Source organism: Mauremys reevesii, linkage group 10 (genome assembly GCF_016161935.1).
Source record: "Mauremys reevesii isolate NIE-2019 linkage group 10, ASM1616193v1, whole genome shotgun sequence".
Lineage (NCBI taxonomy): Eukaryota > Metazoa > Chordata > Testudines > Geoemydidae > Mauremys > Mauremys reevesii.
The window spans coordinates 52243981-52259920 of NC_052632.1; the positions used below are offsets into that span (position 1 = coordinate 52243981).

Consider the following 15940-nt stretch of genomic DNA (forward strand, 5'->3'; position numbering starts at 1 on the left):
CCTACCCCTTCACCCCCCTGTGAGTCGAGCCTGCCTCGTGTGCATCGCCTCATCGGCAGGGCTAATCCTCTCCCCTCCCCCACCGTGCATTGACCCCTCCCCGTCCGGGGCCAGCCTCCCCCCCCGTGCATCCCGCAATGTGTGGCTGGCCCTGCCCCGTGCATCCCCCCCATGTGCAGGGCCAGCCCTACACCTCTCTCCCACTCCCTCGTGCGGGGCTGGCCCTGCCCCTTTCCGCCCCGTGCATTTCCTTCCCCCACCCCCGCCCCCGCCCCATGTGTGGGGCCGACCCTGCCTCGTGCATCCCCCCCATGCGCGGGGCCGGCTCTGCCCCTCCCCCCGGCCGTGCATCCCCCGCCCCCTTGGCTGCTCCGGGCCCCGCTTGCCAAGCTGTCAGCTGATGGGCCGCATCACCCCGTAGTGGCGCAGGGAGCCGGGCAGCCCGGGCGCGGGTGGGGGCGGTGGTGGGGCGCGGGCTGCGGCGGGGTCGCTGCGGAGGGGTGGCGCGGCGCCGCGGGGGCCGTGCGAGGGGGCGGCGGAGGCCGCGGGGGCGGCGCGGAGGGGGCCGGGGCGGCGGCAAATAGTCCTTTGTTTACATGGGCCGGTGGCTGGCGGAGGCGGCGCCGCCGGGGGAGGGAGCGCTGCGCTCGCACCAGCTGTTTCCCGCCTTGAGCGGCAGAGGCGCGGCGCGCTCAGCTGGGGCCGGCGCCCGCATGGAGTACTTCATGGTGCCCGCGCAGAAGGTGCCCGCGCTGCAGCACTTCAGGAAGTCGGAGAAGGAGGTGATCGGCGGGCTCTGCAGGTGGGTGCCGCCCGCGCGCCCTGGGGGGCTCGCGGGGCGCGGGCCGGGCGGCGCGGCTGGCCGGAGCACGTGGGGCCGCGCACGGCGCTGAAGCCCGGGGCCGCGTGCGGGGCCTGGCGGGAGCACCGCGCCGCCGGGCTGTGGCGGGGCCCCCCTGCCCCCGGAGCGGGGTGCGGGCCGGGCCGTGCGTGCCCTGCCTGCCGGCCGCATGTTGGGGGAGCTTTAAAGGGGGGTGTGTTTACTACGGGGCCTGGCCGTGACTCGGCAGCCCTCCCGCGGGGGGCGGGCCCGCGCGCCGGGGCCGCCGGGACATGTAGTGCGGCGGCCGGGGCCCTGTGGGGAATGTAGGCGCCCGGCCACGCTGCCCCGCACAAAGCGGGCCCGGCCGCGTGGGCCGAGTGCTGCGGCGGAGCGCGGAGCCGCCTGCTCCCCGCGGGGTTGTGGCGCCCCGGCCCACGCGTGCGCGGCCCGCGGTGCGTGCAGCAGCTGGCAGGGGCGGGCCCAACCGCCGCTCGCCACAGGCTGCGGGGAAGGAGCGGAGCGGGCCCGGCCCGGCCCAGCCCAGCGCCGTGGCCATGTGGCTGCTGCGGCGGACTGGGCTGGACAGGTGCCTCCGGCGGCGCTGCGCCCTCTGCTTGAAGGGCTGGTTACAGCCCGGGCCCCTGCGCCCTGAACGAGCCCGCAGCCGCGTGCGGGCTGCACGTGGAGATGCACTCCCTGCTGGGCCGGGGGCACAGCCCGCGGGCAGCACAGCTGTGCGGAGCCGGGAGTACCCACTGAACCTGTCGGGCCACCTGGGGAGGCAGGAATGGTCCCACTCAACGCTGGTTTTCTCCCCCCCCGCCCCCGTATATTTGGACCTTGGCGATCCACTGTTGGTTGACTAAGTTAAACAGCACCACTATGGCAAGAACAAGGTGTTAAGTTAGTACATGCAGTGGGGAAACTCTCCCGGTGTCTCCAGAAAGATGCCCCATTTCCAAATTGGGGACATGCAAATTACCAGCTGTATGGATACTGAAAGGTCTAAAGGGATGTGCTAAGCAAGGCTCCAGAAAGTCTTTTTCATCATCTTCTTTCACACTCTTGCCCATCTTAGTGGCCTGGTGGGATTCACTGTATAGAAAGAGTTGGACTCTTATGCTTGTGTACTAATCTTCAGAATGAAAACTGGGAGGGAAGTAGCCAGAATACACAAATGCTGTAACTAACTTGGATCCATTTACAAAGGGGGACCTGCTATTGAGCAGTTTGCATCATGAGAAGGAAATTGTCCTTCATGCTATTGCATTAATATTAATGCGGATCACAGTTTGGTGTAGTCTTTATGCCATATGGAATTGCTTCGTATCTTAGTATAAACTAATACATATATATTTTAAAAGGTACTTTCAGGATATTCTCTTAATTGTGGGAGCACCACTAAAATATAAGTTTCTGTCTGCCTACAGGATGCTGGCTTTATTTGAAATGTCTCACAGCTGGCCTATTTCCTACTCAAATATCAGTGCTGGACAGGTGGTGATGGCCATCTTTAGTTAACCGCAGTGGAGATTATAACCTGTGTTTGAAGGCCTGCCCAGAAGGGTGCCACCAACAGTATTATTTCTGTGGCTCATTAAACTTTCTAGTTTAGGATAGAAAAAAGGAAACCTTCCATGAGCACCTTGAAGCTGTATTCATCTAGAACAGTGGTTCTCAAACAGGGGCCCGGGGGCCACAAGCAGGTTTCAGAGGTTCCGCCAAGCAGGACCATTGTTAGACTCACTGGGACCCAGGGCAGAAAGCTTAAGCCCTGCTGTGCAGGGCTCTGATCCTGCCACCTGAGGCTGAAGCAGAAGCCTGTGCAACTATGTGAGGCACACTGTGGCAATTGCTTTGCATGTTACCCTGAATGCCAGCCCTGGCTTTTCTATGTAGAAAACAGTTGTTGTGGCACAAGTAGGCTGTGGCGTTTTTATAGCATGTGTGGGGGATCTTGGGAAGAAAAAGGTTAAGAACTCAGATCTAGAATATCATGCTTAGAAGGGCACTGACCATTATTTTGGGTAGAATTTTACAGAACAATGTATTCACTCATCCCCTGGGAAGCTTGAGAATAAAATCTGCATCTTTTCAGTTTCACTCACATTAGATAGTTACAGGATAGTTGTCCAAGGGTGTTATTTCTAAATTTTATTTTTTATTGTTGTCAGGGGGGAGCACTGAGATGCATTTGTTTTAGATTAATAAAACCACCACAACTTTTGAGAGAGACAGAACAGGTTTGTATCTTTGCTTTCGCTTGGTGATTGAAGCATTTTCCACTTGCCACCAGGATGACTTCCTATAGTCTGCTTCACTGCTGAAGGAGAAGATGAAGTTCTACTCAAACACCCAGAACGCTGTAGGAAGGCTGTATCCCTAGAGTTCTTTGGAATATCATGGGTTCGTAGAAACCCTATGATCACTTTCTGTAGGAATTTCATTTTATTCTGACAGGTTTCAGAGTAGCAGCCATGTTAGTCTGTATCTGCAAAAAGAATAGGAGTACTTGTGGCACCATAGAGTCTCTAAGGTGCCACAATTACTCCCATTTTATTCTGAGACTTCTTACTAGTTTGGGTACACTTGTGCAGGAACAACTAGCACTGGTGAGAGAGAACCTGTTTAAAATACCACCTTCATACTGATGAACAAGTCATTGGTATACAGGCTGGAAGACTGACTACTGCTTATGTCTCCATATTGTCAGTGTCTGGAGACTGGTTTATTGATTAAGTGGGTCTCACGCTAAGTATAGAACTTCAAGAATCTCCAGTGAGATTTTGTCTCCTTCAGGTGCTTTATACTGCTGAATAACTAGCCAGTGTTTGTACTTCACCTGGAAGATACCTGCATGCTAAGTGTGGTTATTTTATTTATTCCCAACTAAATGAGAGCTGAAGTTACAGAGACAAGGAGGGTGGGGACCAAAGTCTGTTGGCGAGAGAGACAAGCTTTTGCACTTATACAGAGCTCATCTGCTGGTCTGGGTGAAGTTACAAGTATTTTATATTATTGGAGATATACCAATCTCCTAGAACTGGAAGGGACCTTGAAAGGTCATCGAGTCCAGCCCCCTGCCTTCACTAGCAGGACCAATTTTGGCCCCAGATCCCTAAGTGGCCTCCTCAAGGATTGAACTCACAACCCTGGGTTTAGCAGGCCAATGCTCAAACCACTGAGCTATCCCTCCTCATGATGCTGCCATAGAATTCCCTAATGCTGTGCTGCGAGTTTTAGTCTAAGACTCAGTATGTCAACACTGGTTTATGTTGGTTTCCTCTCCCCTGTAAATGAAACCTAGGGCAGAAGTATCAGGAACCCCAGGGCAGAATTGGTCCTCTGTCAGAGACTTATGTGCAGTTGGTAGTCTTCTGATCCAGCAGATTAGAGCCTAGTATGGTGCAGGCAGGTTCTAGGCAAGCTTATTCCTGCCTAGCTGTATGAAAGAACCTTGCTTCTCATCTGCAGCGTCCTACCCTGTGCTGGATCTCTTTTGAGCAGAGACTGAGTCAAACTGAACTGTATTTTTGTGTGTGTGGGAAGGGGCTATGAATAAACGTCTGAAGGGACTAGCATGAAAATCCATTGAACTCGCTTTATTTGTGACAGACGTCTAAATCTCCACTCTAGCCTCCCCAGGTAAAAGATCAAGGTACTAACTCCCACTGTCCTATTTAATCCACCAGGCTAGCTTCTAAATGCATTTTTCTCTGTTTAGTTCTGTCGCTTTTTTAAAAAGTCTTTCCCCAGGAAGAACAGTTGCGGGGGAAGGTTATGAGAGGTCCCCTGATGAGGAAATGGGCTCTTCCTCTTTCTCTCTTGTTAAGAACCTCTGCTTCCTAGATGGCCCTCTTGAGCCACCTTGGTCTAATTTCCTCATGGGCCAAAGGTTTAGACTCCCAGACACAGATAGGAGCTGGGTCTCATACTCAAAGGAAAACCATAGTGGCCACGTGCAAGACTTCAGGGTTGCACTTGAAAAAATAAATAAAGTAGGCATCTGCAATCTGCTCCATCTTTAATATGGGGATGATGATCAGAGAGGCTACAGGCCCAGCTCAGGCCAGAATGGAGCAGATCACTGCCTTGTTAAAGATATGGATGGCTTGGGATTTTTAGTGTAGAACAGTTGGACTTGTGGGTCTTGTTCCAGCCAAGCCTGGGTTAGAGGAAGTCCTGCTGCCCCACTCACTGAGGTTGGCCTTCTGGCTTGTGGGCACCGACCAGGGTATTTCTGGATGGATCCAGGGGGAGTTTGTGGGATCACTGGTTTTGTGAGGATGCAGGGTAGGAAAGAGTTAACCTCAAATATATGTCAGAGGGGTTGTTATATCCTTTCTTTCTTTCTACAATCTGTTCTTGCCTCCTCATTTCCTGTAATGAGTGGTGTAACCAGAAAGAGTTTGATCCCCTACCCCAATGTAATCCCTTATTCCTCCCCAACTATCAGTTTTACTCAGCCATAGCTGTGTTCACTGGAGTTTGTGACCTACCTGCTGTGACTACTACACCTTGGCTCCTGCTCCTCTTTGCTCATCTCGCTGTCCATTTACCTGATGTTTTGTCTGCTGCATCAACGGAGATTTTCACGGACACTGAGGCTGACAGTCCCCAGTGTAGAGCTATAGTGCTGGAGGTGGAGGGCCCCAGACTAGAACTGCCTATGCCACAGTTCAGGTTTGAACGTGAACCTTGTTACTTTCAGGGCACAGTGTAAGATCGTTCCCTCCATACAAGCTTCTTCCCCCTCTGCCTCTGGAAAATAGCCTGGCTGCCTTCTCCTAGCTCATACGGTTAAAATGCCCTCTTTCGGACAGGCGCGATGGTGTGGTTTGTGGAGCAAGTTCAGCTCCTATTCTGGACAGTGGCAAACATGACTATGAATGTGCCTACGTTCTGCAATGTTGAGTAGATTCAAGATGCAGCTGGATAAATGGCTTTTCCCAAGCTGACATAACCCTTCTCAGCCCAGGGATACTTATTTACACCCCCACCCCCCAAAAAAAATATAAAGTGGAGGCGGAATTCTTGTTACTCTGCTTCTGCCTCATCACTTATTGTCTTTGATGCAGAGTGTAGGGCTGCATTGCTGTCCTCTGATGAACCGCAGGGAGTACGTGACCCCACGCTCCGCTGCTAGCAACCAGGTTCTGGTGTGTCCCAGAATGCTTTGTGCCATGTCACCTAGCACTCCAGAGTCTAGGTTTAGTGACTTATGGGATGCCCTTGGCATCTGAGGAGAATTCAGTTGCGACTGTTGACTGCACTTCATCAGGAAATGAAGGAATGCCTGGGGTCATGCTAGACCCTTCTCTTCAACACCCCAGTGCAACCAATTCTGTTGGTTTTCTTGGAGATAAGTTGTAAGCCCACTGCAGTATCCAATCTGAGGGATCCATTTTTGGCTGGTCCATTTCATCACTGTTGTCCCTTCCCTCAGAGAAGGTGATTTGTGCTGTGTGAGCTCAGAGACTGGCTTCTTAGCATGTAGAAATAAGATGACTGTTCCCATGGGGATGTTTCACAATAGTGGGAATGAAAGGTGAGGGCCCCCAGAGCAGCCTTCTCGATGGGCCTGCCCGCACCTGCACTGGAGTCATGAAGCCCTGCTATCCACCTTTGGTATCCCTACAGAACTGCAGGGCCAGAGCCGATCTGCAAGATTGTTTGTCTTGAGCAGGGAAGTGGCCTTAGAGTTAGTAGTGAGAGACTGTCTTGTCTTCAGATCCTTCTGAATATATTTGGTGAATAGTCATGTACTTTCAACTATGCTTTCACTTGTGCTTTTTTCACTCTTGCTGTGTGACCAATAGCACAATGGGGTTCCATGTTCAGTGACTGTGGAGTAAGAAGGTATTTCCCCTAACTGTGAGGCTGTGAACTCAGCATGGGCTCTGAGATACAAGCTGGGTTCCTTCTTGCCCATCTTCCTCGATAATCAAGGCACTGCCAGATGCACGGCTCTGAGTGATACTTGTGCAATCCCATTGCCTTCACTAGGGTTGCTCAGGAAAAGTTGAAGGTGGAATTTGGCTCAGCAGTTGATTTAGTTAAGAAACCTGGTGTGCAAGACTGAATAGAGCAGACCTGTGCTCACTGGGCTAATGCAAGCCAGAATGTACTTTAGGGGGCCCTGAATATATACGGGCACAGGTCTGACAGCTTCTCTTCAGAACAGAACTGTGCTTTAATATTGCACTCTTGTGGCGTGAACCCCAGTCTTGGTTCTCTTGTCGCTCCTCCCTTGGGGCTCTGGCTTTCGGAGCCTTCTGCTTCTTGGGGTGGTAAGAACGTGTCAGTTATATAATGCAGAGCTCTTGTCCAGGGGCTTTGCTCTTTTCTCTCCTGTCACTTTGGCTGTGATGTGATGAACTTGTGGGTGCTTCCCTGAAGTTCAGCAGCTTCTTTATGACTTGACACTACAGGCTACTGACCCCACCCTTAGTGGTGACCTTAGAAGTTGGACTTCAGCCCACGAAAGGAGGAAAAGATTGAGAGGTCAGGCTGAGTCTCTGGCCCTGTTGTGCCCAGGGGCTGGCTCATACCTGGTGTACTGGATCATCCCCATTAGCCCTCTCTGCACTTCGGTTGTATAAGATGAATGAAAATAGGCAAATAAACCTCAAATCTCTATCTGCAATTTCAAGCAATGTGATCTTTCTTCGCTCTAGGAAACAGTTGCTAGTCTTTAATACTTTGCATTTGTATAGCTCTTTCTATCTGAGGATCTCCTAGCACTTGCAGCGTCTTCCTTTGCTGGCAGTCTTTGCAGGTTGATTGTAGCGTGCTTGACACAACTGGCCAGGACTGGTGACTGAAAGACACATCAGGGTAGTTAACAGAGAGGAAAGTGGCTGTCAGAGTGAGTTAAAACGGAATCTCTCAGGGGCTGAGATCTTGCTGGCTGTTAACAAGTGATAGTGGATAGCAGGTGGCTGGAAGTGCAATTTTCATTGTTCTTGAATTCCAGCATGACTTTAGTAACTGAATTCTCATGTAGTCTTGGCTATCATACATACATAATGGAATAGTCCATACCGTTAGAAAGCTGCTTTCTAAGTCTAATTCTTGATATAGCGGCTACTAGCATCGTGATGGGAAAATACAAGAAATGCAAGATAGAAATCAGAAAGATGTGGTCTGTGGCTTTTTAAAGGCATGCATCTCATGGCTGGTCAGGGCTAGAAACCACCTCTTTAGCATTAAGTAGCATTCCCAGCTCTCCAATGGCCTAAAGCTTTTAGGTGATTTGCAAGGTATGTGACCTTTGAAATTGCCACTGGTCTTTCCTCAAGTGTTGTGTGTCTGGCAATGGGCTAGGATTGCTATTCCAAGGCCTGGCCCATGGATCAGTTTCTGGTTGCTCTGCGAGATGGGTCCCACGTGCAGGTTTGTTAGGAGGGTGAGGCTGCTGGTCGTGCATTGCCTGGAAAGGATGGAGGGGTAGATCTAGAGCTGGGGGTGCTGTGTAAACACTGCTTCACCTCGTTGTGGAGTTCAGCTTCCTCTTTTGGTTTTAATAACCCTAATACAGAATATATTTTAAGTCATCCAGTTCTCTTTTCCTCCCCCAGGCCTCAGAAATGCCCTCTGTTGAGGAAAAGTCTAGACTAGGAATAGGGGTTGGCATGGTTTTAAACACTAGTGTAGACAGGGTTTAAAAACTTGTGAGCTGGTCATGGTCAAGCTCAGGTTCCCTCGCAGGACTGACCCCCGTGTTTCTTCCTCCTTCTCTCCCTCTAGCTAGCTGCTTGGTGGTGGTTGGTGTGGGAAGTTTTTTCCTGGCCAGTCTGCCAGATCACTCGGGAACGGAACGCGCAGCGGAGGCAGCAGGAAGCAGGCGGGAGCCGTGGCTTTGGGTGGGGCGGGGGCTGCCTCTGCTGGGAGCGATCATCTGGAAGCCATCAGCAGGAGGGGGGAGGGGGCCTCTTATCCGATTCTACCAGGGCCACACACACAGGCTGGCCCTGCAGGGACCTCAGCTTAGATGCTTGCCTCTTTCTTACCATGGGGGGGAAGGATGGTGAGTAACCAGAGGCCCTTGCTGCAGCTCACAAGCTCTTTTAATCCTCCCTCTTCCCTGCCTAGCTCCGCACCTTTCAGCAGCCCTCAAACACATCCTGGAGGAGCTGACACTCCTCAGCTGCTGCAGTGACCAGCTCAGGGCCTGGCTCTACTCTGCTGGTACTGGAGGGTCCCTTTACCTTGGTCTTGCTTTGCACCTTTGAACTGAAGGATTCTTCCCATCCCTCTGTATTGGAGTCATTGTGTCAACTGGTGAAAGAGAGCCCCGCAGGGACTGAACCTAGCCATTTCATAGTGCAGGTAACCAGTCCACAGCAAGGAGAGGCCACTGTGCCCAGTGGAAAGTGAATTGGTTGTTCAGTGAAGTAGAATGTAATGACCAAGTTAGAAGTTGGGCAGGATGCTGGGGCTGACACCTTGTCTTACAAGAGGTACCCTGGGCTCTAATGAATACGTATGTCTAGGCCTTCCGTTCTAAGCCACAACTGAAAGATGCAGGGTCCCATGTCTCATGCTGGGCATTGGGTGTTTTTAATATTAATTCAGGGAGGAGTCCCACCTACTGCGTCACCACTTTCTTCAGCACCTTGGATTTTCTTTAGTGGCTTCCTAGCCAAGCTTTGTTCTGCCCTGATCCTGCATATCTCTGGAGTTTGCAAAAGATCCCAGCCTGCAGTGGTGTGGATGTAGAATGAGAATTGGGGAGTGGATACACTTTGAATCCCACCTTCTGCTTGCAGTGAGGGTGGGGAAATGCCTCTTCTTCCCCACCTCTCAAAAACAAGATGGGGTGAAAGGTCTTTGGGCTCAAATAAACTGTCGCCATTAATAGGAGCAGAGTCCCAAAGCAGTTAGTTTCTCACTTTCTCTGGGACTCTGTTTGGAAAGCTGATTGCTCCCCCAACCACTGGAATGCTGTGGTGTCCCTCCCAGGTGTGGTCCCCATTCCTAGCTCTTCCCTCCCTCTGCCCTAAAATCACATGGATACTGCTCTGTCCTCCAGAGCAGCAGCACCTTGTCCTCTGCCTCTTCTGGGCAGAAAGTGCTTTATGTAGGAAGTATGAGGCTGACGGGGTCTGGTTAGTTTCTGCAGGCACAGTGGCCCAAGAGGGAGTGACTGACACTGACTAGGTTTCTGTCTTTCCTTCAGGAGGATCAGCACCATCTTTACCTGCAGGACTGTCCCATGTGGCAGATCTTAAAATGCAGGGTCCCAGCAATCCTTGAATTTAAATACGTGGAGAAGGACCTAGGGACTGAGTTCTAGCCTCAATTTGGATTAGCCACATTCCCTGGACGCCTCCAAATTGTCATGTAAATGACCCCCGCCCTATTCCAGGTGCAGGTGTGCTCTCAGGTTATGATCACTGCCTGGGAAAAGGACTGTGGATCCATAGCTTGAGGTGAAGTGCAGGAATGGCCGCTTCTCTATCTCAGGAGAATAGTCTTTTGTTTGGTTCCCTGAACGTTTCTTTGCCTACCAATCTGATCCTCGCAAAACAGGTAGCATCTGGGAAGAGCATCCTGTGGGGGTCTTTCCTGTAATGCAGTATATCATCACGGTAAGAGTGAACCTCCATCTGAAGGTTGGGGCTCTTGAGCATTGGCTGTCCTCGCTAACCCTCTGTCTCTCTCACAGCCTGGCCAACATCCCACTGACCCCAGAGACCCAGCGGGACCAGGAGCGGCGAATACGCAGAGAAATTGCAAACAGCAACGAGCGAAGGCGGATGCAGAGCATCAATGCCGGCTTCCAGTCTCTAAAAACCCTCATTCCACACACAGATGGGGAGAAGCTCAGTAAGGTGAGGGGGAGTCTGTGTTTGTATGCTGTGAGGGTGTGCACATGCCCCAATCTCCACATTCTGTCTGAGTTGCCAGGATCCTCTAGCTATTAACTTGTTGCTGACCCATTGCTTTGTAGCAGTGACATTCTGTCATTAAGTAACTAAACCTCCCAACCATGTGGAGCTAAAAAAAATCTCTAAGTAAAATAAGCTCACTCAGAAAACTTCAGCTTGTAGTTTAAGGTTGCTCCTGTGATTATGTAATGAGACGAGAACTTCGATGGGGGGGAAGGTAACATGAGCACTGAAATTATAGCAAAGGTAAGTAATACAGATGTTCCCTTAGCCTTGCAATTCATAGACTACACTAGTGATTGATATGTTAAGAGTTTGTAGACGTGTTGTAGAGCAAATATGCAGGTTGCATTTTTTCATGTCAAACCAATGAGTGGTGTGGCAAGATAATGGGAATATTTAGGTAAATTACTGTCACTGGCCACTTCCCTGCTCTTGAGTGAGTAGGGATTGTAAAACTGATGGTCTTGTTGCCTCATATGAGGCTGTTACCAGTGAAGCAATTTTACCTGTGCTATTAGAACGTTCTGTGTGGGGAATTCCCAGGGCATGCGTGTGCGATGTGCTTTAAATACCCCAGAGATTGAAACAATCAGGGTGGCATAAACATGGAACGCTCTGCGTGCATACATTGATGCTAGGTCCCGGAGCCAAAAGTCCCAATGCTGCTTCTGTCCTGAGCAATTCCTCCCAGGAGCTCTGGAGCAGGGAGTGGTGGTGGTGAGAGGACTCATTCATATATTTTGGGGTGGGGGTTAGAAGTATCTTAAACCCTAGAGAGCTGAGAGCCCTTTCCCATCTCCTGCAAGACTTAGGAGCTCTGCCGGAGACAAGGAGCAGAGTCTGTTATCTTTAAGAGTTCCTGGGCTTTGCAGGATGGGAATCTTTTGCCAGTGAGCCCCCTAGAGCTTCTTGCGAGCAAACCGGCGTCTGCTGAAGCACACCACGGCCTATGCACATAGCCAGTTAGGCACTGAAGCACTTAGTTTCTACTAATACAAGACCAAGGAGCCCAGCAGGGTTTAGGAGCTCCTAAATCGCGGTGTTGCTAAAGTTCCCCTTGGCGTCTGGGCTACGTGGCTTGCTCTGTTCTCCCTTGGCCTTCCTGGAGCATATAAAGTTGTGGCAAATAGTGCTAATAAGTTTGGTCTTTGTAGCTGCTATTTATGGATGTTGCTGTGGACGTCTCGTGTAGAGCCACAGCTTGCTATGGCTTTCCTTTTGCACCTGAAATGTCTTGTAAAAAATCGCAGGCATCTGAACAGTGGTAGACACCATCCCTGCTGTTCAAAAAGGATTAATTTAACCCCTTCAGATTGCAAAATGACGCCCTGCAGCCCACCCCACGTATCCCCTTAGTGCGAGAATGTTGTCACGCAGGGCCGTAAATGCTGCTCCTGCCATGCGAACTAGGCATCTGCTAATGATGCTTCCAGAAAGAAAACATAGTGCTGGGGAAAAGGTGGTGGTTTCAGGGGAGGGTGTGTGTGTGTGTTCCTCTGTTTATTGGTGCAGCATGGGCATCTCCCATGTTGCCCTGCCAGTGTGCCTAGCTGACCTGGAGAGAATGCCCTCCTCATGGAGGAGAGGGCACTTGAAGTCTCAGTCAATTCTCCTCAGACTGAGATCAAAGAGGCTGGTTAGTGCTGCATACACTGGTAGATTTTGTAACATGGAAACTTGTCCGCTAGGAATTGGTCTGAGACCAAGCAACTTACACCGCAGGCCACCAAGTAACTCTCAGATGCTAACCCCTGACTCTTTGGGGCCTAGGCTCTGGAGCTCCCAGGAAGCAGCAAGCATGCTGCGCGTGGTCTAGGAGGCTGGTGCTGGCATGGCCCATTGGCAGAGTGCTAGGAGCAGGCGTAAAGGCACGCCCAGAACAAGTTGGGGCTCCAGCTGGGGTAGGAGGTGGCTCACGGCTACCACCAGTGCACCGAGGGCCAAGGTGCATTTCGTTGTCTGCGGGGAGCTCCTTTTAGCACTTCACAAGCACTGAGGTGTGCTTGTGAAGTGCTCAGTCTGGTCAGGGCTTGAGTGGGGAACACTTGAGGCTTAGGGGCCTGGGAGGCAGATGACTGGGGACTCATCTTCACATGGAGTACTACACTGATGGGAGAGTTAATCTGGGAGCCGTGGTCGTTTGTCTCCTACCCCCAGTCGCCATTTGGGGCAAGGACTCCAGCTGTCTGACACTCTTTTTGGAAGAGGCACATGAAAAAAATCTCTGGTTATATTTGTTGATTGGGGGGGAATATTGAGGGGTGGGGGCATGAGAGGGGAGATGGCTTGACACACTGACCTTCCTGTGCCACTAACCCTCTTGCTGGTTCTCCCCAGGCGGCGATTCTCCAGCAAACAGCTGAATACATCTTCTCTCTGGAGCAGGAGAAGACTCGGTTACTGCAGCAGAACACACAGCTCAAGCGGTTCATCCAGGTAGTGCAGCTGCTGCTTGGATCTCCGCTATTCCCTTTTCCTACCTCTCTGCCAGGAAAGCTCCAGAACACAGAATAACCCATGCCCCTTGGCCAGCATGAGAAGCATGTTATTGCCCAGTGTAATCCCCACCCGCCCCGGTCTCTCTCTCGCCCACCCACACCCCACAGTACTGGTTAGCTGATGGACTGTCGCTGGGTCTCTCTGTGTGTCACCTGTTGGAGTTATTCTGCTCTCTCTGGGTGCGTAGCCAGTCAGGTCTCTTGCTTCTCCCCCAGACTCTTCCAGATCAGGAGTGGAAACCCTGTGGGGGTGGGAGAGGGGACTTCCTGCCACTCATCCTTGTGACATGCTGAAGTTGGGTATAGGCCTCTTCCCTGCCTGGCTGTGTATCCCATTTGTCTTAGCTGCTGCAGGTGCCTTGTTGGCAGTGACTTTCCACTCTGATAATGTGCTCAGTGCTTATGTAAGTGAGGGTCTGGTCTGGGTTCCTGACCTGCAGCCCCCCTCCTGGGACCCCACACAGCTGTGCCAGTGCACCTCGGCGTAGCTATCTGGAACTGTGCAGGCAGAGGCTGCAGCCATGCAGCTCTTAGCACTAGTGGTGAATGTATGATGAGCCCACAGCTCACATTTGCGGGTTTTTCAATATTCTGGCAGGGCCCACGGCAAGCTCAGTTTAACCCCTCGCTGGTGGAATGGAATCCATATTGCTGCACCATCCCCATGCTACTCCATTTCGGTGTGGCAGTTACTTGGGCCCTGCCTGGGGAGCTGACTATGTTTTAAAACTGGGTAAATCTAGTCGCATGTAACCAAAATATTGATGGCTTTTACAGGCTGGGTTACAGTTCTCAGGCCTTTCTGGAGAGTTGTCCGAGAAGGCTGAAATGTGTCAGTGGCTCGTCCCTGGCTGTGATCTTATTGGCTATCAAGTGAAGCAGGGTCAAGCCTGGGGACGGAGTTTGTATGGGAAACTGACGAAAACTCGGGCACAGCAGGCACTGGTGGTGGTGACTGAGGGGAGAGAGCACTTTCCCTGGGCATGGGTCCTGAGCCCAGCGTGGTGTCAGGAAACCACTGTGCTCCTGCAGGTGTCATGAGCTGCTCTACCAGTGTGTTTGCTGAAATCTGTGTCACTAGGAGTGTTAACCCCCAAGTCTGGGCAAGTGCCAGTGGGGTAATTAGTAACTGCTGGCACTTAGCCCTTTTCATCTGTAGGCAGAGCCGGTGCAACCATTTTAGGCAGAGCCGGTGCAACCATTTAGGCAGCGGCCGCCTAAAAGCCTGCTCAGGCGAGGAGGTGGCGTGGAGGTGAGCTGGGGTGGGGGGCGTGGAGAGGGCTGCCCGCAGTAATGGGGGGAGGGGGGCGCACAGGATCCCCGCCCCAGATCACCTCCACTCTGCCTCCTCCGCTGAGCACGCAGCCCCTGCTCTACGTTTCCTCCAGTCGGTGCCACAAGCCTGGGAGGGGAGGAGAATTAGAGCGGCTCAGCAGAGGAGAGCTGGGGTGGGCTCCCCAGGCAGGGTTAGCTGCCGTGGGGGGAGGGCGGCGGGCTCCCTGGGTGGGGTTAGCTGCCGCGGGGGTGTGTGTGTGTCTGCAGGTGGGGTTAGCTGTGGGGGTAGCTGCTGCGGGGAGGGCTCCCGGGCAGGGGTGGCGGGCTCCCTGAGTGGGGGGCGCGGTTAGCTGTCATGGGGGGGGTTAGCAGGGGAGGGGCACAAGGTGGAAGTTTCACCGAGGGCACAAAACTTCCTGTCACCGGCCCTGTCTGTAAGTCTTTTTCACAAAGGGGCCGGGTGAAGGTGGTTATTTCCTCTTCCCCCTTCAGAAGCTGAAGACTACAGTTGGATCCAGAAAAGGAGTCTCCTGACTCCCAGCATTGACACTGCTGCCTTGTGTTTACTCCAGTATGGGTTCTTCACTTGCTGCTGTCCTGTTCGCTACTGTGTTCCACTCCAGAGGTGGCTGCATTTTGCTGTGTAATCTGTGGCATGCTCTGGGATCCCTGTGGTGATGGAAGGGTGTACGTTGACAGGCCCCTGCGGTCACCGTTTGGTCCCTTTGCCTCTGACTTTGTGTTTGATTGGCAGGAGTTCAGTGGCTCCTCTCCGAAGCGGCGGCGGGCGGAGGACAAGGACGAGGGCATTGGCTCGCCGGACATCTGGGAGGATGAGAAGGCAGAGGATCTGCGCCGAGAAATGATCGAACTCCGACAGCAGCTCGACAAGGAGCGGTCGGTCCGCATGATGCTGGAGGAGCAGGTGAGGCCTGTAGGGGTGGTGTGGGCAGCCTGGACACAAGGTAGCCAGTGCAAGGAGGGTGCTCTGCTCTCCAGGCAGGGGTGTCCGGAGGAACTGACAGCCTCTGAGGAGCCTGTTCAGGGTAGTGACTGGCAGAAGGAGAGGACCCAGCCTGCACCACCTAGCTCCCTTGTGCTTTCTGCAGGGTGGTGGAGGCCGTCTGCAGGCTTGTGGCGCCCTCTAGTGCACAATGGCAGATCAACACAGATGAGATGTGCTGAGACACTAATTTCTCTGAAGTACCATCTGCCAGGAATCTCTTTGTCTTGGTGAAGTGAGTACAATTTGTAAGCAGGTGGAGTGGGATCGTGGCACTCTGCCAGACACCGTGTGCCATGTCCTGAAGGATATACATGCTGCCTTCCCATGTTCCAGCCATTATCCCCCCCTTGGCTAAGGAGCTCCTGATGTGCTGTTGCCGCCCATGTCCTTGTTTGCCTGGCAGTTGTCTACATTCTGTGGCCACAGCATGTTCTTGTAGCCC

The 15940-nt window shown here is 52.5% G+C and overlaps 1 protein-coding gene across 3 annotated transcripts in view; it reads left to right on the forward strand.

Moving 5' to 3' along the window:
- The first annotated feature begins 622 nt into the window (after positions 1 to 622).
- The window catches only part of TFAP4 (transcription factor AP-4), a 32662-nt gene continuing 17344 nt past the window's right edge, over positions 623 to 15940 (forward strand). Inside the window, exons 1-4 of one of the 3 annotated variants that reach the window (XM_039492139.1) lie at positions 623 to 802; positions 10494 to 10659; positions 13057 to 13155; positions 15247 to 15417. In XM_039492139.1, coding sequence (XP_039348073.1) covers positions 714 to 802; positions 10494 to 10659; positions 13057 to 13155; positions 15247 to 15417 — 525 coding nt within the window. In that variant the 5' untranslated portion in view covers positions 623 to 713. The remainder of the gene's footprint in view (positions 803 to 10493; positions 10660 to 13056; positions 13156 to 15246; positions 15418 to 15940) is intronic. The other 2 variants (XM_039492140.1, XM_039492138.1) reach the window with 2 other exon arrangements.